The sequence below is a fragment of the Rhea americana genome, unplaced genomic scaffold (assembly GCF_003343005.1).
Source record: "Rhea americana isolate MKP2758 unplaced genomic scaffold, rheAme1 scaffold_150, whole genome shotgun sequence".
Lineage (NCBI taxonomy): Eukaryota > Metazoa > Chordata > Aves > Rheiformes > Rheidae > Rhea > Rhea americana.
The window spans coordinates 1669180-1693820 of NW_028185595.1; the positions used below are offsets into that span (position 1 = coordinate 1669180).

The following is a 24641-nucleotide window of genomic DNA, read 5'->3' on the forward strand; positions in this document are numbered from 1 at the left end:
GCTGGAGAGGTGGAAATGAGCCCCGCGCGGTCATGCCTGCTGTTGCTTCCCTAGAAGCAGTGCCACGGTGGAGCCCGGTGCTCCCGTGGGCACCAGCTCCTGCCCAGATCCACTATGTCTGACTTACTATTGCAAAATAAATTCAGTTTGTGTTCGGATCCCTGTTCTCCATCCAGAATGAGTTCAATTTAGTGGGTTTTTTTTTCCTTTTGCTTTTGAAATAAAGGATTTAGCATATCTTCCTCCTTGCCTGTGGTAAAGATCGAGGCAGCAGCTGCTTTGTAGTGCTCAGAAGTCTGCTTTAGGCTTTGCTCCTGCTCATGCCCCAGTTCACCTCGGGATTTCTGACTGTCGTAGCTGCAGCGCCCGTTCCTCGCGTTTCTGTCCCGCCTCTGCTGAAAGCTGCGTGTTTTGGGCAGCGCGGCGCGGCGGAGCCTCCCGCCCCGCGGCGGGGTGGCCCGTGCCGGGGAGCAGCTCGCCTGCGCACCGCGGCCGCGCGGCCCGGCGAGCGCGGCTGCCGCCGCCGGGGCTCGGTGACCGATTCCGAGCGGGACGGTGACGCTGTTCGGTTCACCCTCCCCATGGAAGGTAGGAACAGGTTTATTTATTTTCCTTGCTTATTCTATATATATATATTTTAGTGTTATTACCCCAAAACAGGCAGTAAGAGTTCTGGGGGGTGGAAGGGTGAAGGTACAGGTCTAGCTGGCCTCTCCTGACTGGGCTCTTCATGCTTATCCAGACAGAAAGTGGAAAATTTTATTGTGATAGATTTGGGGTCAATTTAGAAAAAAAATGCAGTTGTTAAACACACTGAGATCCAATGCTTAAGCTTCTGAAAGCCATATACATGGCATTAAATGCCACAGCAAAACCTAATGTTCTCTGAATCGAGGTAATACAGCAGAAGTTTCTCCACTAATGCTTGACAGAGGTTTCTCCTCTAGAGGGTAGCAGTTACCTGCGYTCCTGCAGTCATGCCTGCTCTCGGAGGAAAATACACGGCACGGCTGGTACTGGGCTTACGAGCACAGCTTCAGCTGCAAACGTCCTTGCAGTAATTGAAATTCCTTATGGGAATTAGAGATTCCTTATAAGAGGGTAGGTGTGTGTTTGGATGTGAATATACGTACGAGTGTTGTTTATCTTCTTGTACTTCTCAAAGGTGGTTAGTCATGAAACTCCTYGTGCTGGCCAAGATGGGGAAGCCGCCGTTGGTTAGACAAAGCGCTGCGTCCCGCCGTGCGGGCCRGCGGCGGTTCCCGCGGCGGGCTGGAACCACGCTGGTGCCTGGGAACCCTGCAGCCAGCATCCTTTCCCTGGTCCCGGGTTAGCYGTGCCGGTGACAGCTCCATGCCACTGCGCACGGAATCAGCTCAACCAGCCCGGTCCTGGCTGCGCCAGAGACTCGCTTTGCAAGGCTGAAAGAAATCATCCAGCAGCACCGTGACTGCTCCGCCGGAGGGCATCAAGTGTCTGCATCTCAGATGGCGGCTTCCATATTATCACTCTTTGTAGGACATTTTTGTATTCTCTGGACAGGAGATGAAAGYGTTGCATCGAATGTCTCCAGAAAACGAGTTAGCGTGGTGTCGGCCTCTCGCAGTCGCGTGCTCCTAACGTGCGACCCGCTGGGTCYGCCGCTGCCGGCTTGGCTCTCGCCTGGATGCGGAGCGCTGTTTGCCAGGACCGCAATAGGGAATAGCAGCATATTTCTTGTCCTTCGCCTCTCTATAAAATAAATCAAGCTGAGTTTTCAGCTCTCTGTTTGCAGATGCTCTCTGGCCAAGTTTTGAGTCAATTTATTTCTCATTGCTTTGCGTCACCCTGGCTGTGTGCCAAGTGGGAGAGCTAAGCAGAAACGCAATGAGTTTATTGCTTTTGAGACCAGGACTGAGAGTCCATTGGTATGCAGAGGTCTTCTAGGAAGTAGGAATTGTGTATTTTTTTCCAGATGGAAAATTATGTATTTTTAGCAAATTAAAGTGATGAAATAAGCAAAAAATGATAAGGAGGGAATGAGTTTATGCTGCCAGAGACTTGCCATAATGAATTTGCCATAAGAACCTTTCACATTTAACTTCTCATATCATAAACGGAGTGTGAAAAGGCTCGACTTTGCTTTTGGGGTGACAGGGGCTGCTGTGGTACAGGCACGCCGCTGGGCACCACCGCCAACTCCAAACTCCCTGGCAGGAAGAAGCCATCATTTGCTGGCCTCTATGCTGCATTAGTTGTTTTATGCATTAAAAAAGAGCTTTATGAGAGGTAAAAGGCACAGGGAAAGTGCTGTTGGCAGCTCAAGAAGGTTTCTACCACGATGCTAGATGTCTCTTCTGGCTGCTGCRACCTGGGGGAGGCAGTGTCACTTGAAAGCCTCGACTCACTCGCATCTTTTCCTTAAGTAGGRTTGATTTTAGCCTTCTTGGTTTCAGAGAGACCTCATGGCTCCACTTTTTAGGGTGATGGCATTGCAAATCTCAYTACTGTTTCCATCATTTTTCAGAAATGGGGCAGGATCTGGGTACTTTAAGAAATAGAGCTCATGCAAAGAGGTCTGGGCGTGTGCACTACATGACGGGCTCCAGCTTTCTTCCCTGGGTCCCAAATCTCAAACAAAACCTATCATCCTCTTGAATYCTGACCTTTTTTTCTCACTTTTGCTCATCATATTTGGTAATTGTCCTCCTCTTTCAACAAACAGCACAGCAATCAGTCGATTTCCCCAACTTATGCTACCCAGCCTTGCATGATGTGGCCTTTCTATTTGTTAGGCAAAGCCTATTGATTCAATTTCTGCATCATTATTCAAGCTAATATTGAATATGTCACYGACGATGGTGCATGAAATCGAACAAAGTCTGAAAAAAGGATGAAATATTAAATAAAACCTTGCCAAAGGAGGGAGAGGAGGTGGAGGTGAATGTGCAAYGCGGTTGTGTCATGCCACAGCATTAGTCCATCACTCCAGCTGCACGTGGACTTTTGGCACCCTTGGCTTCTGCRTGATGTTGTCAGGGCTGTTTGAGCYGGTCAAATACCAGCAGTGATTGCTGCTGGGAGGAAAAAAAAATTGGAAGTGGTAGCGAATGGACAAAACAGTTTTTGGTGCCATCTGGCTGCTTTGTCACTGCCAGCTACAGCCCTGGTGACACCAGAAGCACCTTGCACTCAATATTTACCTGTAAAGGGCAGGTTGCTGGACTTTTTTCACTTAGCACAGAGGAGATGAGAGCTGTCTGTCTAGGTAGATATACTGTCCCCTTCACCATCAGATCTGAGCACCTGAGGATGAAACCCTGGTTTCTCCTCATGCTCCTTCCCTTTAGAAGATCGCTCAAAAACATGATGTGATCCTGAGGAAAGCRTAGGGCTGGATCTGGACTGGGATGCAGGTTGTGTTTTCTTAGTGGTCATGGAAATCACYATTTTTTGCTGATAACTGTGCATCCAGATCCTGAGAAATAGGTGCAAGAATCAGAGTATTGTTTGAACTATTGAGTCTGAGAAACACAGAGCCAAGCTGAATATAAGATCTGTTTCAGAGTGATTTTATACAGCAGCTGCCTTCCCTCTCTGCATGGTGTTGTATAAACCAGGGGGGCAAAGCTAATGACCTGCTTGGTTTCTCCCACAGTGAGCGGCAACTCTTTGTCCTTGGCAGGGAGCGTAAAATTCAGAGGCAGCAATTCAGACTCAGGATGGACTGTTGCGTGGAGATTACAGCTAAATCTCTGATTCTCAAAGGTTTATTAAGAGCTGCAGAAACACGTAAGGGCAAGGCAGACAGATAGGAAGCGGCATACATCCTAGTGAGCGGGGCTCACATGGCGAAGTCAGCAGAACGGAAGAGTGTGGTGGGCCATGCAGCCATGCTCCATTCCTGCTTCCTCCACAACAGCCATTTCTGATTATTGGAGAAAGGATTAAATATTGAGATAAATGAGTTATTAAGCACTCAAAAAATATATGGAAAACTGTGGAAAATGATTGTCTCAACCATCCATTTAAACCAACAGGGGACCAACTCCTTCTCAAGCRGTTAATTGCCAGGAAAGAGCTGTTTAATTCTCACCAAGGAATTTTGGTGCCTAACAGCCACCCACTGCAGCTGGAGCTGGGAGCCTGGCTGCCCTTTCGGGTTCAGGTTCTTCAGGTGCCTCATCAGTGTTTGCTCTGCAGCAGTGGGGCTTCTGACCAAGATGGATTTTGATTTTTCCCCAGAAAAATCTTGGTTCCAATCTTTMCTCCTTTCTGGCCTTCTGGTGATCAGGGCCTTCCTCCTGTCTTTCCTAGTTGGACCATTGTTATCATCAATGATATTTACTTTTAGAAAGCAGGAAAAGGATAATTCTGGGCCTTCAGTCAGTACTGAGGGAGGTGAGGAACCCAAAAGGGTGATGTCAGAGAGAAAAACGCATCGAAAGGTGATGAGGTTGGAGGAAAAATGAGCCGGGCCACCAGTGTGAAGTGGCCTGTGGCAACGAGAGGCAGACTATGAGGATCTGGGGGTTTAGTGCCCGCTGCACCAGCATTTGGAGGATGGTTACGGGTGGCAGAGGAAGCAGTGCTGTTGTTCGTACAGGACGCCTCGCCAGACGGAGGCAGACTCAGTGTTGGCTATTTGCACTGAGACACTACAATTTAACAAGGAAAAGGAAAAAGGAAAGAGTYGTTTTAGTGAAGAATACCCACCTGCACAGCTGCTAACGCAACAGAGCTCAACGGCAGCGGCCACGGCCACAGAGGCCTCCTGGCCACCCAGCACGTGCATCTCGCTCTCCCCGCACCACTTCCCTGCCAACTAACTGGGAGAGAAACACATYTGAGTGAGGAAAACAGTAGCCATTTTAGTACAGTGACAGCACTGTCATCCTGGCTTTCTGTGTTCCCAATATTAATGCAAGATGTCAAGTTGCCATGTACCAAGCCCACTCATTTTTAATGCAAAAATGAAAGTATTTCTGTATTTCATATCTTCCTAAATCTTCCTGGAGGATCTGTAGGAGTGGCTTACTGTTCATTTATATTATTTGTATTCTGGTAACTACTGTGAATCCTCTATTATATTAATCTATCTAAGGATACAGGGCAGAAAGGACRATTTACAACTCTGTTTCCACCCATTTCAGTTTCCTCTAGGTGTTGAATCTATTTCAGAAGCCCTGGCATGCTGCTGTTAACAGTTTCTTTCCCAAACACCCAGGTTAGGGGGATATATGTGAAAAATATTGTGCATAATAGATGATRGGTTTTGAGTTGTGTTGCAAACTGATTTTTTTTTCTTTCTTTCTTATCATGTTTGTGGTATTCTTTGAAATAGGAGTCTTAGCAGATTGGCCTAAATAGAAATAACCATCATACCCTATGTATGTAAAATTATACATAAATACCTAGTTACACATTAGGACAAGTCTGAACAGTCTGTAGTAAAMGTTTGTCCAGGGATTGTGCAAGACACCTGCAAAACCCGGAGCTTCTCTGGCTTGGCCGGGGGACTTGCCACTAGATGTCACAGCGTGCCCAGGTGTGCAGCCGGGGCCAGGAGCGGCGCGCAGGGCTGAGGGACCCCATGCAGCCACCTCTCCCGGGGACCAGGGACTGAGTTGTCCCCTCAGGTGTCTCTCCCGGACTGGAGCACCTTCACACCCATCCTTCTGTTTTAGAGCACTTTGGAAACAGGCTTAGATTTTGTATTAAATTCAGCGAAGTCAGTGAGATCAGTAAGGAAGAGGGGAGAACAGGTAACAAAGAAACAAGAAAAATTAACCCAAATGCTGGGAAGCACAGCTGAAAGTCCTGCTTTCTTACCTCGGACAGCTCAAGAGGTACGTGACGGGCTCTCTGCTTGGTTCCCGTGGCTGACGTGAGGCACAGCCAGGCTTTGGGCCGTATTTAATGCACTGCTGCTAAAGTGCTCGCAAGGTTAAGTCCAGTCCAGCAGGAACCATTCTCTCCTAATGAAAAAATAATCCAGTGTCTTACGTTATACTGTGATAGACCTCTGTGCAATGTCGCCAGCTCTGCTGGGGGGGATTTCCCGCCTGGAGTTTTCACCTGCAGAGAAGCAGCGTCGGGAGGGGAATGGGTCGTTTCAACGTTGCTCGTGTGTCGGCAAGGACCCCGTGGCCTTCTCTCAGCTCAGCGAGCGGCAATCTCTCATTAGCGCCCGTTAATTTAGCAGGAGCAGGCTATATATTTTCAAACAGCCCGTACTCAAGGGGAGACGTATTTTGTTGTCGCTGTGCTGTGCAGTCCTTTTCGTTTAGGCCGGAGCCAAACGGAGGACAGAAATTGTGCAGATGCCTCAGCCGAACGCCGTGTAAACCCTATCACACAGCTATTTATAGACACACTACACTTGACCGCGTGTTTCCTCTCTCTTCYGAGCTGCATCTTTAATCAGTTTGACAATGCAGGGAAGGTTAATTTTGCATCCTCTCTCTTACTGAGTGTTGTACTGAATGGTGATAGAATATCTAAAAATAGCAGGTTTGGAGCAGTTCAATGAGGGTATATGCAAATTATTTTTTAGAGTATTATTAAAAAAATGTTTTAAGACCAGAAATAGATCAGTGTGATGCATTTGCTGAGTAAATAAATGAAATTATCATGTTTAAAAACTCCTGTTGGAAGTGGTTTCTAGACAGACCTAGACCTGTCAAGGYCCTGGCAGTACTGATAGCCACACAGCCCCTCGGTGCAATGTAGCTATTCAGGTGATGATGTGATCGCCCTGCCCCCTTCGTTTTCCATAAAAAGGTGTGTTTTTGACAACTTGAAAGTGAACAAATGATGTATTCAGCTCTTATCTGGGCTAGCTACTGGTGTTTTTCCCTCGTGTTCGGTACCTTCCTTTCCAAGTGGCGTTGCTGGTTTTAGCAGGGTGGTCCCAAGGCTGGGAGCTGCTCAGCCCAAGGAAGGGTATCACAGGACCGGATGGTCCTTCAGCTCACCCCTGCCCCCTTGCGCACCCTGGGATAGCTCCCCAGCACCAGCGCGTGGCAGAGGGAGGCAGGCGCTCGGCTGCCGAGCCCGGGGAGAGCGCCTGCTCCCGGCATCCGTCGYCTGGGGCCCCCGAGCATCAGCTCTTGGGGTTGTGTGTGGTATGAAGCTGCTGCTGCTGCTGTTGGGCCCTGCCCGGGCTCAGGTATTGCCCCTTTGGCTCCTGTTCACACTGTGTTGTGAAGTGCCCTTAGTCTTCCCCTGTAATGATAGATTTGGGGATCTTCGTGAATACCCAGGCATTTATTAGTCTAGTTGCCCCCAGAGTTTGGGTGAAGCTACCTGAGGTGGTGTGTGCACCACCTTATATTTCCAGACATCATCTCCCAGAAAGACACTGGGCACCAACCCCAGCTCGGACACTGTGCCTCAGGAGATGCCGTACAGCCACCTGGAAAGATGAGGAGCACACTCTCCGGTTTACAGCAGTAAGCTGCCCCCATTAGACATCACTGTCAAAGAGGAAAAGGGCAAAGCAATGTTTTAGTTTACAGAAATCACACCTTTCTCATGTATGCCTTTTTTAATCCTTTTCCTCTCCTCATGTCCAGCTAGGTATACCATTCCCATGCTGTTTCTACATGCTATGTAAGCATGTGTCGTGCCTCATGAGGAAGACRATCTCTTCAGGGGAAAGCGTTTTCTAAAAGGATCTCAAAGTTTGTAAAAGCACTCCTAAATTTTTCAAAAACTGCCCAGAAAGAAAACTCATCTTGAACTCCAATGCCCCTCAACTGTAGCAGAATCAGCTCTCGCAGTCGCCACCCATCCGGAGCCACGAACCCTACCGTGGGGCCCACAATACGTCGTCGGGGCAGTGTGGTGGAGGGCTCTGCATCTTCAAAGCATTCTAGGGCCGTTACCTCATTAAGCTACTAACTACAGAAGCTAGAGAGTCGTTTGAAGCAGCTGGAAAGAGAAATCTCAGGGATTTTCCTTGAAACACTTCCAAAYTGACAGTATGTTGAACAAAGAAGAACTTGGAGAAATTTAAATTATGGTTTGTGACCTGAATGTCAGACATCTTGCTGCAAATAACTGAGGATCTTGTTCTCTTTGCCACAGACAAGATGAATGGGGTATAGCTGATACCACCTGGTTCCGCTAATTTTCACTACATGCATCTTTCTGACCAAAAACACATTATCATTTTGCTTTGTCTGGGATTGCTTTTTCTTTTCATGGAACTAGTAGAATATGTACAACTCTTATTTAGTTAGAGTCAGTGGTTGTTCCTTAAAATGAATAGTAGGAGTCTCCCAAAATACTTGCTGTGCTGCCTTTTTTTTTAGAGAATGGGACTTACTTGGACTGCCCTATCATTGCTGACCACCTATAGTGACTATCACAGCAAAAGGTACTTTGAGCAGACCAGGCTGCTCYTCAGGAGAAGCAGAAGGTTAGGTTAGGTGCTGCCCTTTGGTGCTGGCAGGTCTGAGCCCAGTTTCATCTTTGGGGAAGTTGTGCAGTCTCACGGGACAGCCACAGCCTGCCTTTCGCTGATGGGCATGCAGCTACCAGCAGGTGAGAAACATCCTGCCCAGACATCAAACTGCTGGCAGAATGGGAAGAAGAGAAGTCTCACACTGTGAGGAGAGAGAAGTGACATGGGAGGGTAACATTTGCCAACAGGTTTATTTCTTTGGGATGCTGCCTGGACTAGGAATGGGAAACTCTTTGCAGAAAAAAAAATTAACATAAATCTAATTTTCTGCAGTTATCACTAATCTCAACTTAATTCCGCAGCATGACCAAACTGCTACAAGGCCCTCATACTAATGTTTTTAATTTATACTAGTGGCTATATTAAATGTGATTTCTAGAGACATTAAGGCTTCTTAAGGACAGTACAGATAACAAGCTGGCTGGGAGGCAGCTAGTGTAAGTGCTCTGCAGGAGGAATGTGTAACRTAGGACCATGCAGGTCCCTGGGTTTCCTTCCCGTATGCCGTTTTCACTCTTGTGCTGTTCTGTTGACCTCAGATGTGTCAGTGTTTGATTTACGCCAGCAAAAGAACTGAATCTGGAGTCTGGCAATGAAAACTCACCTTGTAGAGCATGCACCGCTCTAGAGGCCTGCCTGGGTGGCACCACTCCCAGGGCAGCAGCTGCTGAAGGAAAGGGGATGAAAAGAAAACCTGGTGCAAGTAGTTACAACGTGAGTGACTCACTTTCACAGCAGCCTCTTGTGAGTGGTCATTCACCCGGCCAAATATTTTGAATGAGACTTTCCACGTTGYTTTACTCCTTTCATTAAAGGTGCATCTTTCCTACGGGTCTGTGTTGATACCCCTTGAAGACCACGGTGTTATCTAGTCCTCCTCTTGAAACCAGAATCCGGCTTTTGCATGTTTATCCCATTCCCATGCTGTCTAGATCAGTAAGGRAACTAGTGCTGGTTTCCTTGTTGCTGGGCTCAGTGCCCCTGAAGCTGAGACGTGGTGGGCCAGGAGAGTCTGCATTTATTAATTTTAAGGAAGCTGCCTTTTCAGATTGCTTCTAGACTGCACCTTCACAGCTTCCCAACTTCTTAACATTTTAATGCAATATTCTAGCGAGTTTGCCTAGCTTAATCACGTGGAGTGCGGTGTCTGTTGAAAACCTGCTGGTGTCTAGGCTGCAGAGCAACAGCTCCTTCTGGCAACTTACACATCCTCATACTTTCCTTTAGCCTGACTAGGGATGTGTGTGGTGCATGTAAAACTAACATGATTTTTGAGCCTGCTGTATCCATCCTCTTCAATGACAAGTGACTTCACATCTCGGTCAGGCCACTGACAGGTTAAGCTTGTCCATCTGAGGTAAAGGGAAGGTCCTCTCCGTGGCTTATCTCCAGAGTGATTGCAGTCATGGTTCCCTTCCTACTGACCATCATATTCCAGTCAAAGAAGGTCGTAGTGTCCAGTAGACYTCCAAGTGAAAACAACCCATCAGAAAACCTGTGTGCAAGAAAGTGCCCAGAAAAGAAGCTGCCGAATATTTTCCAGAAATAAATACCTGGCCTAACCTCAGACCAYTTGAGTTGATGGGCACTTCTCCATTGATTTCAGTGGCTGTGGGGTGATTCCTCCAGAGCCGAGACCTACTGACCACGCTCAGAAATCTGTCAACAGGTTTGGACACTGCAGTTTGGACATGAGGAAACTGGAATAACAGGTGCATGCTGTGAATAAACAGGAAGGAGTTTCAACATGAGCTATGCACAATCTTGAGAGCACACAGAGCACAGCCCATTTGCAGTCATAAGGTATTGTTTGCACCTCTCAGTTTCTTCTGGTGTCACTGCAGCAGCTGGCACATGAGCAACATCCTGGCATCAGCAGAAGGGAGCACACTATGTTCAGGGAAGAGAGGTCAGGTCTCTTCTAAAACACTGAGTGTTTTCGTGGAAAAATGACTGAAAGAACCAATGAAGTTAGGAAACAGGAAACACTGCAGTACCGTAGATGTAATTTTGACAGTTGAAGTTAAAGGCAAGATGTTGTCAAGGAGGTCTGGTAAGCATACTGCTAGGGCAGCAGGTTGTGCTACTTCTGAGCTGCCAAGGGGAGAATGTTCTCACTTCCATGCACAAGAATGTTCTTACTAAATAGCTGTTATTAGTATTTGTGCCAGCATGGATGTATGAGCCAAGTCACTGGGTGTCTTTCATCTCAGGTTCTCCAAACACAGCGCAAATATTCAGTAAGTTGTGTCCTTCAAGTGGGGAAATTTCAGTATTTCCAGTAGTGGATACTGAAAACTATGACAATAAAATCACAAATTTTATGCAGTAATAAATTAGTAGTAGACTTTCAAGTGCCAGGTTACTTGTGTGGTGAAATTAGCTATTCATATCTAATATCAGCTCCACTCTTGACCCTTTCTCACTTTCAGCAAACCATTGAACCCCCTTAAGTTCCTTTTTAGCCATATATCAACTTGATGTAATGCTACTTTTAAGTCTGTTAATTACTCAATTCCTCCTGCATCAGAGTGCATGTAATATGCCCTTAGGGCTATGATTCAGGCTTGCCCATTGATTTGCTGCATGACCTTGGGCACAGCATTAAATGTGCCGTTAGTATGCAAAGAAAATGTGCACTTTTATGCTTGTGGTCATGTTATCCAAACTTCAACTCTATCTCCCAACTTTGCAGACTTTCCAAGCAGAGTCTGCTTGCTTTTTATTGCTAAATTTGCCGACTGAGCCTACCTTTTTCTAAAACACAAAAGGGATTCAAGAGCCTAAATTCCATTCAAAACCCACCACAAGCAAGCTTCAATGGGGCTTAAAATGTCTAAGAAATTTAGACACTTCTGAAAATGTCACCCTAGCTGTATCTCCAGATTTTGACATAACATGAATACCTGAATTACTAAGGCAAGTTCCCTTTGCTGATCTAACCTGATTGCTGAGGAGCCTGCAAAGCATTAAGTATGCACATATTTAATGTCTGCTAATGCTAGAGGGAGTGAATGCCTCAAAGTGAAAACTATTCTGCATTTAAATATGTTTGCTCTCAAAACTCAGATAGGTCATCTCCAAGCAGAATAATACCAACTTCCTCTGCGTGCCCGGGAAGACATTTTGGAGATACTGTGGGGTGCTGCTTGCTTTCTTTTCCTAGCCACTTTCCAGTGCATGGAGAGATGAGATACTGAGCTTAGGAGGGATATCTGTTTGAAGAAAGGTCTCCTAGAGGACGGCATGGCCAAGGGAGAGCTTCTTACATCACTAGACTGGCCCCTGGTTGTGATGATGCAGGATTTTTGAGAATGCTTTTTCTTGTGCATGTTTGTAGAATGAGCAATTGTGTTTTTCTTTTACATTTCTTCCTTTGGTCTTTGCTTTGTTGGAAGATCACTATGGAATAACATGGATAAGATGCAAACCTATGTATGTTCTGAATACTCTAAGAACTTGCCCATTAGTTTATTGTATAAATGTTGATTGAAAATTATCAAGGCTTGGAAAACTACATGGTGTAGGTTTGATCCTAGAGCTGTCTGGGGATAAGCAAACATAAATAACCCTTTCTTAAAATGTTCCTCACAACCTTCTCTTCAGGAATGATCTTCTCTGGAACGAGGCGAGTTCAGACAGCATTGGCAGCTGAGGGCTAAAATTTAGCTCTTATTCACACTAAGCACTTACTTACTTACATGGTTTAAATAGCCTCCCTGGCGCTGGGGGATGTATCTGAGTAAGAGCACACCACGTAAAGTGAGCAGGTTTACACCATCTGGCTCATTGTCATTTCAGCTCCATTAAAACCTATGGGCCAGGGGACAAGAGGCTGGAAGTGTGCCCTTAGTGGCACTGGTGACAGGATTTCATCACCATGCAGTGTTCCTCTCTGTACTTGTATTACAAAGGATTTAAAATGCCGAATTGCTACTATTAACATGTTAATGTTGTGAGCAGGTAGTGTCTGCACACCTGTAAATAGGAGTTCTACCATGCAAATTAGTTTTTTTTTAAATTGGTAGAGTGCTTCACGTTCCTTGCCTGTGAGGCAACATAGCAATAAACGCAATATTTCTACAAATACTCCAGCTTCTACATAGCAAGTCCTCAAACCATTGAGGGAGTGATGTGACTTCAGGGTGGTGATAGACCTGAATGGTTCCAGAAAAGACAAGCTATTAGACCTCAGCTGTGTTATGATTATTTTCTTTTAATTTGCTTCCTTTTCATTGCTTTTTTTATATTGAGATATAAATAATGTTAGATTCCAGATCACCCATGGGTCTGAAATATAGCTGTAGCAAGGACTCCTGCCAACTTTTACAAAAGGATTTTGCTAACATGAAAGAAAAATATCTCATACATAATAAACACACTTCCTGATTCATGTCATCCTTTTGCATTTAAGGTCAAACATCTCTGAAGGGGATATAAAAATAAAGTGGATGCAGAGAGTCAGCTGCAACAACAAGCCAAACCTCTGCATGAAGGCCTCTCCATTAGGGTTTTGGGTTTGACTGTACACAGCTGCCACTACAACCTCTCCCCAGCCTGAGTACTGTAAATAGTGGCCTGGGTAGTGTGCTCCTTTGCATCGCTGTACAGCTAGCTTGGAGCTCGCACCCTGCCTTGAACATACCACGTTTTACCCCTGGGGATCTCAGCAGGACAGCACGTGGTATGAAGTTAAGCTTGAGTGTAAATCTCTGCTGGATTTCTGCCTAGCTTTGCGAATTTGACTTCAGCTGACCTCAGAGCAGTTCCTCCAGAGTTTTGCCTGTGCAACAGCAGCAGAATTTGGCTTAGTACCTCACGCTGTGCCCATGGTGGAGATTGTAGCCAGGAGCTGCTATTTGCTAATAAACTGATCACTTTGAGATTCTTCCAGTATGTTTCTCTCTCCTGTCAGAGAAAAAACCTACAGGTTTGATAATTAGTTTATTTTGCTGTTGAACTTATTATGCAGCTAGAATGGTTGAAGTAGATATTCTTTGCAGGTAAGGAGTTGAATATTTATCTCTTCCATATATTAACTCCTTTCCTGAAGTCCATGTCTTCATGATTTTAGCAAGACTAGCGAATATTTCAGACATAGCGGGAGCATGCTGCAGAAGAGGTTTTATCACACAGTGCCAGATTTCAAATTGTACTGATGGTTATAGGAAGATGTTAAAAATGCACTTAAGATAGGGCTGGCTCGCTCAGAAGATTGGTGGCAGGACAGAGATGTACGCTTAATTTTAAGGTTTGCACTCGTTTCTTGCACAAGTCACATTCAAAGTAACTTTTTTTGTTGTTCTTGCTCTACGTTTTGCTGGTTAATCTGAAAAGAATTGAGATCTCTACTGTCTTCCTACTGAACTTGTTATCGTAAACAACAGCCATTAAACTCACTCTCCTAGTCTAATGCTATTGCTGGATACAAGTGGCTTGGAAACACAGCTGAGACCCCCAAGCAGTGCTGCTATTGCTGTGTTCTTGGCAAAGCTACCATGCTGGGAAGGTAGGGAAATAACTGGCTGAGTCAACAGGGTCTTTTGCAGGACAGGGCACCATGCAGTCTGTCCTTCTATAAACTGTGATATGAAGCTGGCCTCAGAGGGTTTGGCCTTCTGGCCACCTGTCAGGCTTTCCTTTAGATATGATCAGAAAAAAAATCAGTTTTAAGGGAGCTTATATCTTGACAGACTCTGATTTTCACAAGACTTTTCTGTGTCTCAGCGGGTTTTGTGACATCTAGCAAAAGATGTACTGGATGTGTGAGTGAAAGAAGAGCATAGGAGGCTGGCACATTGCAGGAGCCCACACGCACGCCCCTCGCCAAGGCTGCCTGGCTGGGAACAGCTCTATGTGAGGCATCATAGCAGCAGAAATGGCACCTCTAAAACACAATGAAAAAAGGAAAAAAACACTCCTGATTTATTCTCTCCTGAGAATCAGTGGGAAAATCCCCTGGGCATGTCCAGCCTCCACACCATCATTTTAGGAAGTATTTTGTGGGAGCTCTTCCCATTCCTTCTGCAATGAGGAGGAAGCCACAGATGTATCTGAGGGTGGATAAATGAGTCCAAGGCATTTGCAGGTCTGTCTCTTGCTATTTGCCTTGCAGAAGCTTGGGTGATGACCTCCTCCAAAACAGGTCATCCACTGATAACTGCACAGAAGACTAGCAGTTCTCAGTGAGTTTCATGACCTGTTCATTTTAGGAAGCCCTAACCAGATATCTATTCAAGCTATCTCTGGGATTCACATTTGGAAAAGCTTTGGGAAAAATCCCAAGAGGTGAACACCACAGCAGTGCGAACTTCCAATGTCAAAGTAATGATTTGTACTCCAAAACCACCTTTGGGTTTGGTATCACTTGCAAGAGGGATTCTTCTGATACTGCACACTTTCTTTTGACCATTTTTTAGAGTTTGGAGATTGTGAAAATCTAAAAGCCTGACTCTGGTTTTTAGAGGTCATCTTTAAATTAATTTTGATGCAGTYCATGTTGTATGGAGGAAATGGAGTGGCCAAGAAATAAATGTTACAGGCAGAGAATACATACCAGCCTAGAAAGAACCAGAAAAATCCCAATGGGGATGACAGGCTAGACACATTTTAAAAAAATGTCAACAAGATGAAATTTGTCCTATTTTATTTGTTCAATCCAGGTATTGTGGAAGTATAACAAGAGCAGCATGTAGGCTTGTTATTAAAGGAGCCTTTTTCTAGCATAAAACTTACTTTGCATAAAACTAACATAAAACTAACTAGCATAAAACTAACTTAAAAATTACTATGCTCTGCTTTTCAGAGCCTGCACTTCATCTAAGACTAGCTGGGTCTACTTGCATGTACTATATACATGTATTGATGTTTCTTAGCAGTTACTATTTTACCATTCCAGGTAAAAAAGGTGAAGAGAGCATCAGTTTACAGCAGGACTACTCTTGGAAAATGGAAAGAGCTGAAACTSTTTGTTCTGAGTTAAAACTTACACAGAGCAGAAAAAAAGCCAATTATTTTATGACTTTAAAATGTAGAGTGATTCCCAGTGTCTCTCTCAAGCTCCCACGTTCTGTTAGCACCTCTTATGAATTCCACGGTGCTTCTCATAACACTTTCAGAGTTCATCATGATACACACTCATTAAATTTCGAAATCATCTTTGAAATTTAAACAAAATAATAGTTTTTTTTTGTAGAAAACTGTAAAGTGACAAGATTTCTGGGCATGTAAAGGTGCTGCAGTACAGCTCCATTAGTTCACATACGCTAGCTTTACCTCACACCTGAGAAATCTGTGTCACAAGTAGTGCTCAGCTTTGCAGACTGAATTACTGGGAGGTCGTACTCCTGTGAGCACGCGGTGATCCTCATGAGTCGCTGCGCGCCCTGATGCCGGCTCCCAAGGGACACATCTTTCTTTCCATTTCCTAGAGTCAATGCCTAATGTATTGATCTTTCTAGACTTTGCCACTGCTTAGCTGAGCTTTCARCAGTGGCCAGAGCACCAAGGGGAGTGTGTGGAGGTTGAGGGGAGAGGCAGGGCATGGCCCAGGAACCACCAGTCATGGTCTGAAGACTGTCATGACAATGTCACCATCTACTCCCAATACCTGAGAATCAAGGTGAAAACTGGTACAATCCTGGGTACAAGGAAGGAAGTGTAGTTGCTGAGTCATTTGGCACAGAAATTGTTGTGTCCTACTCTGCACTGCTGCTTCCCTGGTTTCAGAAGTGTCCCTGCTTCATGCAGRTACCAGGCACAGCCCTCCTGGACCAGGGGGGTTTTGAAGAGAGTTACTCGCTTGTAGAAACATTATCTTCCTGTTTTGACTCTCTGAAATGCTTGTCAAGACCAATTTTCCTGCGCTTTGCCCACCCACTTTCTTGTAAAGGAGTTTGCTTTCTCGGAGGAGTATACCATGGTCATCGCTCGGTTGGAAAAAGAAAGGCTGAATTCTTCCTGTTTCTTGAAACAAACTTGTAAACTCCTTGCACTCCCTAAGCAGGASGAATATGTTTACACATTTTTAAAGTCAATTTGTCTTCCTGAGCACATGAGAGAAGTGGCAGTGTGGTTAACAGAAGGGGGCCKGGCGCAGGAGGTGGGAAGGAGGAGGCTTGTTGAAAAGATGCTCTCGGGTGTGCTACGGCAACAGCCCTCCTGCCCCGCTGTGCACCACACCAAATTCCGAGAGGCAGAGAGGATTTATGCATCTCATGTGCTACAGTGAGAGTTTCTGCACAGGACAAATGCTAGCAAAAACACAATAAATAGCATCCACGATCTTCCCTCAGAAGCGTTAAAGCTCAGCTGGTCCGCCCACGAGTGTAGCTGTCACACTGCGGCACAGGGCCGGGGCTGTCAGTATCACTGTAAATGGCTGTGAACCAGAGGACYATCTGAAGCTGAATTATCTTCCTTCATATGGGAAGGGGAGCCCTACCTTATAGGCTCATTTCATTTAATTTATAAAACTACAGTAATATGCACCATAAAGGACTATATCTGCCCCGGTTTTATTTTTGCCAGCATTGATCCAGTGGGTTTATTCAGAAGGGGACTGTCAGGACATTGCCTCCGGGATGCTGTGAAGAGCAGGCTTCAGTCCCTGGCTGCATGGTGAAGGGCTCGAAGACGCCAGTCACAGCACACATCTCCTCGAACCCAGGGCAGGGAYGTAAGGCCATGAGATACCTGTTCAACAGCTAGACCGCAGCTGCGTGATGAGCCCATTTCAGGAATGTAGATTAGGCACTAATTAGTCCCATCCACTTTGCAATGTGCAGCTGGATTGTAAATAGACTCGGGAGTACCTTTCAGCTATGGTACAGTTCATTTTATTGTAAGAAAAAAAAAATCCAGGAAAACCAGAACTTTGACTAAAAAAAGTCTTTTATTTTAAACACATTTAACTGCCAAAGCTCTTTCTACTGAAAATATATGACTTGTTCTACTTCTTGCCTTCAAAACTTCTTTTTCTTGCAAATGACCTAGTTGTACTGACCCTTAGGATGTGCCATAAAGCCCATCTATTCCCATTGATGTTTGCAGGGGCAAGGAAAGGAATTATTTACTGGAAAGTTGTTTTTAGTGTCTCCTTTATGCCCTGTAATTTTTGCTTTACATAGATTCCATAGCACAGTAGTATGCAGATAAAATCTTTTATACAATGTTATATATATTTTTAAAGTCTCCCAAGACACTGGTGCTTGTAGATGTCTGAATAAATACCAAGAGATAATTCTGTAGCAACTCTTTTTCTAATGTTGCATCATGTTAACACAGCTTCATAATCTGACATCAGAGTGATCAGAAAAAAACAAAGCTTATCAGAAGACAAAAGAAGCAGAATGAAAGGAGAGAAGGTTGCTTGTAAAACTAAATTAAAGGCCATTTTARTGAAAAGACCATAACGTTTGGAAGACGCTCTTTAAGACAGAAACCATCTTTGCTCTGAGGTGTAGCACTAGGATGCTGCTGGGTCTCCTGGGTGTCATCACCAGGTGCTTGTAATAATGTCACTATTTCCAGTAGTTTTAACAGGAGTAGCATGGCAGGAGAAGAACCACTATGGGTAGCTGCCTGAGGATAATAAATAGTGGGATGAAATTGAGAGGAAAAACTTAATTGGAATTAACTAGCTGAGGAAAGCCTTTTGATCTGTCAGACAGTGAAATTGCCTCCCAAGAGCAATGGTATTGTCCCAACCACGTGGGCATTTAAAGCCAGTTTAATGTCTATGATTCTGTGAGTTAACTGGAGTATCTCAATAATTGGAACTGACACAAAGATTTATCTTCTTTGATTGACTAACTATCATAGAGGCTCATCTTCGTGTGGTACCGCACAGAGCTTTCAGGGCAGCTGTTTGCACTTAAACTGCCAGAAGCTGACAATATGTATCCATTTCAGCTCTTCAAATTTGTGCTTTGAAAAAACACTTAAATCACTGAAATAGACAGTGCTAATCAGTCTGCAGGAAAATGCAGCATCCTTACCTGGGGCTCACTGCTATAAATCTTCTGTGCCAATGTTATCATACGGCAGTAGAAAGCCATTTAGGTGCATTACTGCTAAATGTCCAATCAGTTTGAAAAATTGGGCTGATTTTGCCCAAGATTATAAAAGAAAAGGTGTCTGACCAAATATATAAAAATAAATGGTTGGTATTCCAGCAGAACCCACCATTTGCAATAGAGAAGGATTAATCACACTGTGATGATGGAAATTATTTCCCATGCTGATTTCAGAGAAGATGATACGCTGCAGTAGGAATGGGCCTAAGCTGTGAGGTTTGTAAGGAGATAGTTTTGTATTCAGTATTGCTATTCACCTGTAGTGTGACCTTGGAAAAAAGCAGTGTATATCTCCTCTCTCATGATGCCTTCTCTGATTAGGATAGCTCTTCAGAGGAAGACCTGCTCCCAGTATTTTGGTGCTTTTTACAGTTTGCAGAATGAACTTGGAGAACTGAGAGTCTTCTTTCACTGTGATTAAGCACAACAATTCTGAAAAAAGGACTTGCAGAAATACTAAGTTGGTTAATGTATGAGATTTATGAGATATGCCTAAATGTATCAAGCTAGAAGCAGATAAAGAGGAATAAACTATTGCAAGCAAATACCAAATCAGCTGGGCTTGTTTACTAATGGCAGTATTTGGACAAGGTTCAGGTAATAGCTAGATGGCTGTTTCTTAATATCCATAAGGTTGCAGGAGCACTGACTCACAGCCTGACTTCTCAGCTCAGAGATACAGCCACTTAGAAGCACAGTAGTCTGTAGGCATACATTTCTATCATGAAAAATCATACAATCTCTGTCTCCAGGGAGAGAAGTCAGAGCAGTGTTTCTCACTGTCTTCAATACTTCCTCTGAACAAGCCACTTCATCTATCTGGCTTCATTCTCAAACTGGTAAATTTGCCAGTCCATTGGCAAAAGACAGCTTTGCTGCCCCTTCAGCACATGCCCCAACTGGAAAAGGAATAAATTAAGGGTGCTTTATGCTCTGAGAATTTCTCTGATACCTAAAGAYGGCTGAAGTTTTGCTCTCCCATTATGCCTTTAAGATTATGAATGGATAAAAATGCACGTTCCTCTGGCCGCAGCCACCTCCTAGCATTTGCAATCTGACAAGGAAAAAATGGGGATGAAAGACATTTCCTCTACAGCAAGATGTATATGTGTGTGAGGCAGACAGTTTATTTTTGTCCTTGCTCTCCCTATTGCTTCATGGATTCACATGGTGAAAGAAAAGAAGCAAGGCAGCGGAGCAGCTGGGAAAACAGGCAGACATATCCCTAAGGGAGTGAGGACGCAACCCCAGCTGTTGCTGCGCGCCTGCAGTCCAGAGCAGCGCATGGGGCCGGCAGAGCCGGGAGGTGCAGCAGCAGCACAGCAACCACTGGGCACCACGGCAGCTTTCTTACCTGCCGCGTTGAGAGATGCTGCTGGGCAAGCATGCCAAAAGTGTGCGTAGACCAGTTATGTCATTATACTAGATATATCTCAGTGATTTCTAGATGTTGTTAAGCTCATCTCAATTTCTGAAGGATTTTTTTCCCAAGATTTCATAGCCTGCAAGAGTGTAGAGCAGATTTGACTTTCTGTTTGATAAATTGTACTGTTACAACTCTGCTGTCAGGTGCCTAAGTGAGATCTAGTTAGAGAAATGAATATAAAGTAAATAAGCTTTTTTTTTTGCCTGGAATGTTGTCAGGTTTGGTACTATGAGGTTAATATTCTGATTTATTTTTAAAGTATTAGTGGTTATTAAAAGGTTTGCATTTCCATGGAGCAGTCTTTCTCAAATTATTGTTTCTTCTGTTAGGRGAAGGTTGGGTTAAATATATCTATATAGATTCAGTGGAGAAAAAGTTCGAAATTTAAAGAGAAAATGAAGGAGAAGACTTAAGAGAAAAYGGAACAGGTAGAGGTTGTTTAAAGATTCAAAAAACTGAAAAAAGGCAAAAGTTAAAATATACTTTGAGAAATTTAGGTTTTGTCTAGTATCTACAAAGCTGGAGCCAATTGCTGCAAGAAGGAATTTTACACTGATGCATATTCCTTATTATGTTCTGTGATTAATTCCTCCTCTTGACTGTAAAGTGTTTTCAGTAAATCACTTGTCCTGCTGAGSCTCTCCACATGGTCTCTTGGGTCATCAAGTTTTCAACCTTTTTTCAGAAGAAAACAAATCTTTAGTCCAGAATCCTCCTATACAACCAGCTGGACATGAAATGTGCAGAGTCTAATCAAGAGCCCTTTATGTGATGGATGTTGACCATATTCAGTCTGTGATGGCCACTGAAGTGTCCCAAGAAATGAACCCTGCTGCAATTTCAGATACACCATGGTGGGAGGAACATGCACCCTCTATATTTGTTCAGTAGGATTTTGCTTCTGGCACACCATTCCCAGGTTGTTTCTTCCACATCTGTCCTTCAAAAAGTCCTTGAAAAGTGTTGGCCTGAGACTGCTAGCTTGTGTTAMAAGGCACAAATCCTGTTACTACCTAGCATACTGTGCAAGAGTGCAAATAATTAAGTAAATACTGGTTATAAAATGATCCAGTTTTTGTTAAATACAACTAGACTGCTTGACTTTTAGTAGCATCAGTCCTGAATTACATGTCTAGACTGAACACAGTGCAGAGATGAATTTCCTTTGATTTGTTGCAGAGTAACTCACCATTTAATTTAACTGAGCAGTTCCTTGTTCTCATATTCCGGGATGATGGATTGTAAAATGCACTCCTTGAAATTAATCCAGATGCTTGATTTCTGTCAGCAGAGTAATCTTTCTCAGTGGTATGCTAAGTATGCTTTTAAAAGGTATGGTAAATATGAATGCTATGCACTTGGCTGATGATTTAAGTGTTTACACTTCCAAGTACTGCCGAAAAAAAACAAATATGGTTTAGCTGCATTTTTATAACCTTTCAAAAGTTATTATTCAAATCACATCACAAGGATTTAAATRTATTTCTAAATGTCATGATACAAGTGTGGGCAACTCCTGTCTCATCAGAGAACCATCAATTTGAAATGAGGTTGAACAAAGCTTACAACATTCTTGATTGCAGAGTTTCTGTGGATTGTCTAGAGACTTTCTGTTGGAGCCATTAATGGTAAAATATTTCTTGTGGATACTGTTACCCTTTGTGCTGGTTTGATGTTGCAAGAGAGCAGTGCCAATTTTCTTTCCTTTGCTGTTTTTACTTCTTAAAAATAAAATGGGGCATTTCTGGAGAGGAGAAAAGAGGGAGTTTARGAATACTTTGTATTTCTACACCGCCTCCTTAACAAGAATTGCAAAAAGTTATAGTGAAGTTAAGTTATATTAATGCAAATGAGCCCATCAGCTCCCAGCAGTCCAGACACCCCCACATTCTTTGTTATCAAAGGTAAGGACTATCTGAATTCCACAACTAGAAGTTGCACAGCATTTGGTCCTGGGTCCAGCTGGAACCTGATAGAAATAGTCTTTTTTAAATGTGAGAAGATAAGTCAAATCCTCCTGTCACTGAAATACATGGCAGCACTCTTCAGGTAAAGGTAGATGTCCTAGCAACACATGAATTGCAGCACGCACTTGCCTATCCATTCATTCCTGGCAGGTTGACTTCTAAGGAAAATGATACATCTAACAACTGACCTTGCCTGAGATTTGGATGCAGACTTTGTTTGTAGGGGCAATGAGCTGGAAAGAGCATTTGACTGAAAGGAGAAGGCCTAACTTCTTTTATTTTTACTTCAGCATCAGTGTTATAAATAGAGATGGTGCCTTCTTTGCAAACAGGCTTGCATTATCCAAAATGAAGCCTTTTGGACTCTGAAAATGTTTTRCAAACAGAGAGAAACCAAGCTCTTAGGCATGGCACAATCTAGAGGGTGATGTGCTGACATTCTGTTATTGACAAGATAATGTACTTGTTTCTTGATCCTTCTAGAGCACCTTTAACTTATCACATATGAGCTTGACTTGCTACCTTGACTAGGTAGCTAATATGTACCTTAATCTTCCAAATCCTGCTCTGCACCAGCCTATGACACTTGGTCTAGGTCACATCATAGATCTCTGGCAATCAGATGAAAGGGCACATGTATTTTCTTCTCTTTTGATTTAGCCACCTTTATTTTCCCCATTCCTCAAAAAAGAAGAGTTGAAATCTCCTCCATACTTCTTGCCAGCACTCTCCCAAGACAACACATACCTTTGCGACCTGCCAACTACAAGTCCTGTAACAACCTAGRTGGCAAACACATGCAAGGAAAAAACATTTGGCTCAAGCAAATACAAGTTTTGTTATGCCTGGATCCAAATAAGAACATACAGAACCTCCGTTTGTTAATAGGCTGGCAACAAGCTTTGTTTCACTCTAAGGTAAGGACTGGGCACTGCTGAAATCTGAAGAACAAGCTGAAATCTAAGGCAAATCAAGATCTTCTGATCTGAAATGCTTTTGTTAATAGGTTTTAGTGGCTTCGGCTTTTTGTGCCAGTATTACCTTTTTGAACTTCTTTACGGTAATCTTCTTGAACCCAAAATATGTATGAAATACTCTTATTACCAGTTTTGAAAGTCCATTATGGTGAAGTAGTTCAATAACCAAAACTAGATGTTATGGTAGATACAGCCAAAAAAATGGCAGTTAAAATCCAGCTGGGCTTTTGTCTTGTCTTCACTACTCTGTGTGAGACAGGACTGCTGGCTCAGTCAGTGTTCAGCCCTAAGCTTATAATCTTCCCTTAGATCTGGAAAGGTTTGTTAGCCAGAACTGGTGCTTTCCTCTTTTCTGGGAAAGSAGCTGGGAAAGGTTAAAGGGCCCAAGAAAGTTCACAGAACCAAAGTTGGGTAGACATGTTTTCAGTACTGACTTTGGGTTCTCTGTTATCCCCTAAAATGCAAGTCCTGAGCACAACCATGATTAGAGCTTAGTGTTTCAAACAGTTGCTCTGTTAGTATTTATTTTGTTTCACGCAGGATGTCTTATGCAAAGGGCTTTGCATAAGCTGCTGTGAGTTGCAGGCTGCTCTGTAAGCCACTTCAACGCTATGTTCACTTTGGGCCAACCGGCTTGGGTACTCTTGACATTTCTAGATATCTTCTAAACATGTAATGCTGACAGAAATGTTGTTTAAATATTTGTGAGTAATTTAAAAATAGTGCATCAAATAAGCAGCTTTGTGACGCCCGACAGATAGCTGGAGAAGACGAGTGCTTTGGCGAAGGAGGAAGAGGTCAGGACGAGTTATGTACACAACTTAAACTCTGACGAGAGACATGTTCATCTACCCATAAAACACAGAACAAAACTAGTCCCCTGCTGGAAAGTCCCTGTGTATGTACAGGCTGCATGGATGGAGCTTCGAGGAAGAAGATTTCAGTCATGTTTGAGCAGCTGCAGCTGGTGTTGGAGCCTTGCTGGAGGGACACTGAGGGCTTGCGGTGTAAACTGAACAGTGTGCAACTACATACTGACATGAGTCCTGCTCATGTATCTTGTACTGATGTTTAATAGTATGGGAAAAAAATTGTGTCTCTCTCTTGCTGGAGACTTGCATAGAAAGTTGTTACTTTCCTGAAAGTACATGCTAATGTTATTTGCTGTACAGAAAGGGCTCTTGGAGGTGTGTGATGGTGTGGACAGCAGGGCCTCCTCTCAGGCAGCCTGTCCCGCGGAAACTTTGGTCAGCAGAGGTGCTGCCTGCATTGCGCTCGTCAGGGAGACATTGGCCCYGCAGCCCCTGGTGGGGGTGGCAGGGAGGCAGCTGCCCGGGGTTTCGGCATGCACCAGTGCTCATAGTGCTTGGTAGCTGGATGAGTGCAGGTGTGCAAACAGAAATGCTAGCTGGAGTTGCTGGAGGACAGAGAAATTTGCTGTGGCTGCCAGTCATCCCTGGCGCATTTAAGAGCTACTTAGGCTCCTTTGATATTTCCCCCACTTGGTGCTCATCTGCATTTTTAGGAAGCTAAGTTTGGAAATCAGGACAGTGCCAWTCAATTAATGTGCTAATAGATCGCTTCAGCAGTGCTCTGACCTTTGACTAGGAAATGAATCTCTAATGACAGATAGGATTACAATGTGATACATTCCAAAAAATCTTATTGCATAAGATCATTTTTAATGGCAACTCCTATCAGAATCTTGATGTAGGTTATTGCTTGAAATATCTTGCTTTAGCTATG

The 24641-nt window shown here is 44.0% G+C and overlaps 1 protein-coding gene across 1 annotated transcript in view; it reads left to right on the forward strand.

Annotated features, from left to right (window-relative positions):
* Positions 1–457: 457 nt before the first annotated feature.
* LOC146598886 (rho GTPase-activating protein 7-like) overlaps positions 458–24641 on the forward strand; it is a 57526-nt gene continuing 33342 nt past the window's right edge. The window contains exon 1 of the mRNA XM_085299583.1: positions 458–588. Coding sequence (XP_085155709.1) covers positions 582–588 — 7 coding nt within the window. The 5' untranslated portion in view covers positions 458–581. The remainder of the gene's footprint in view (positions 589–24641) is intronic.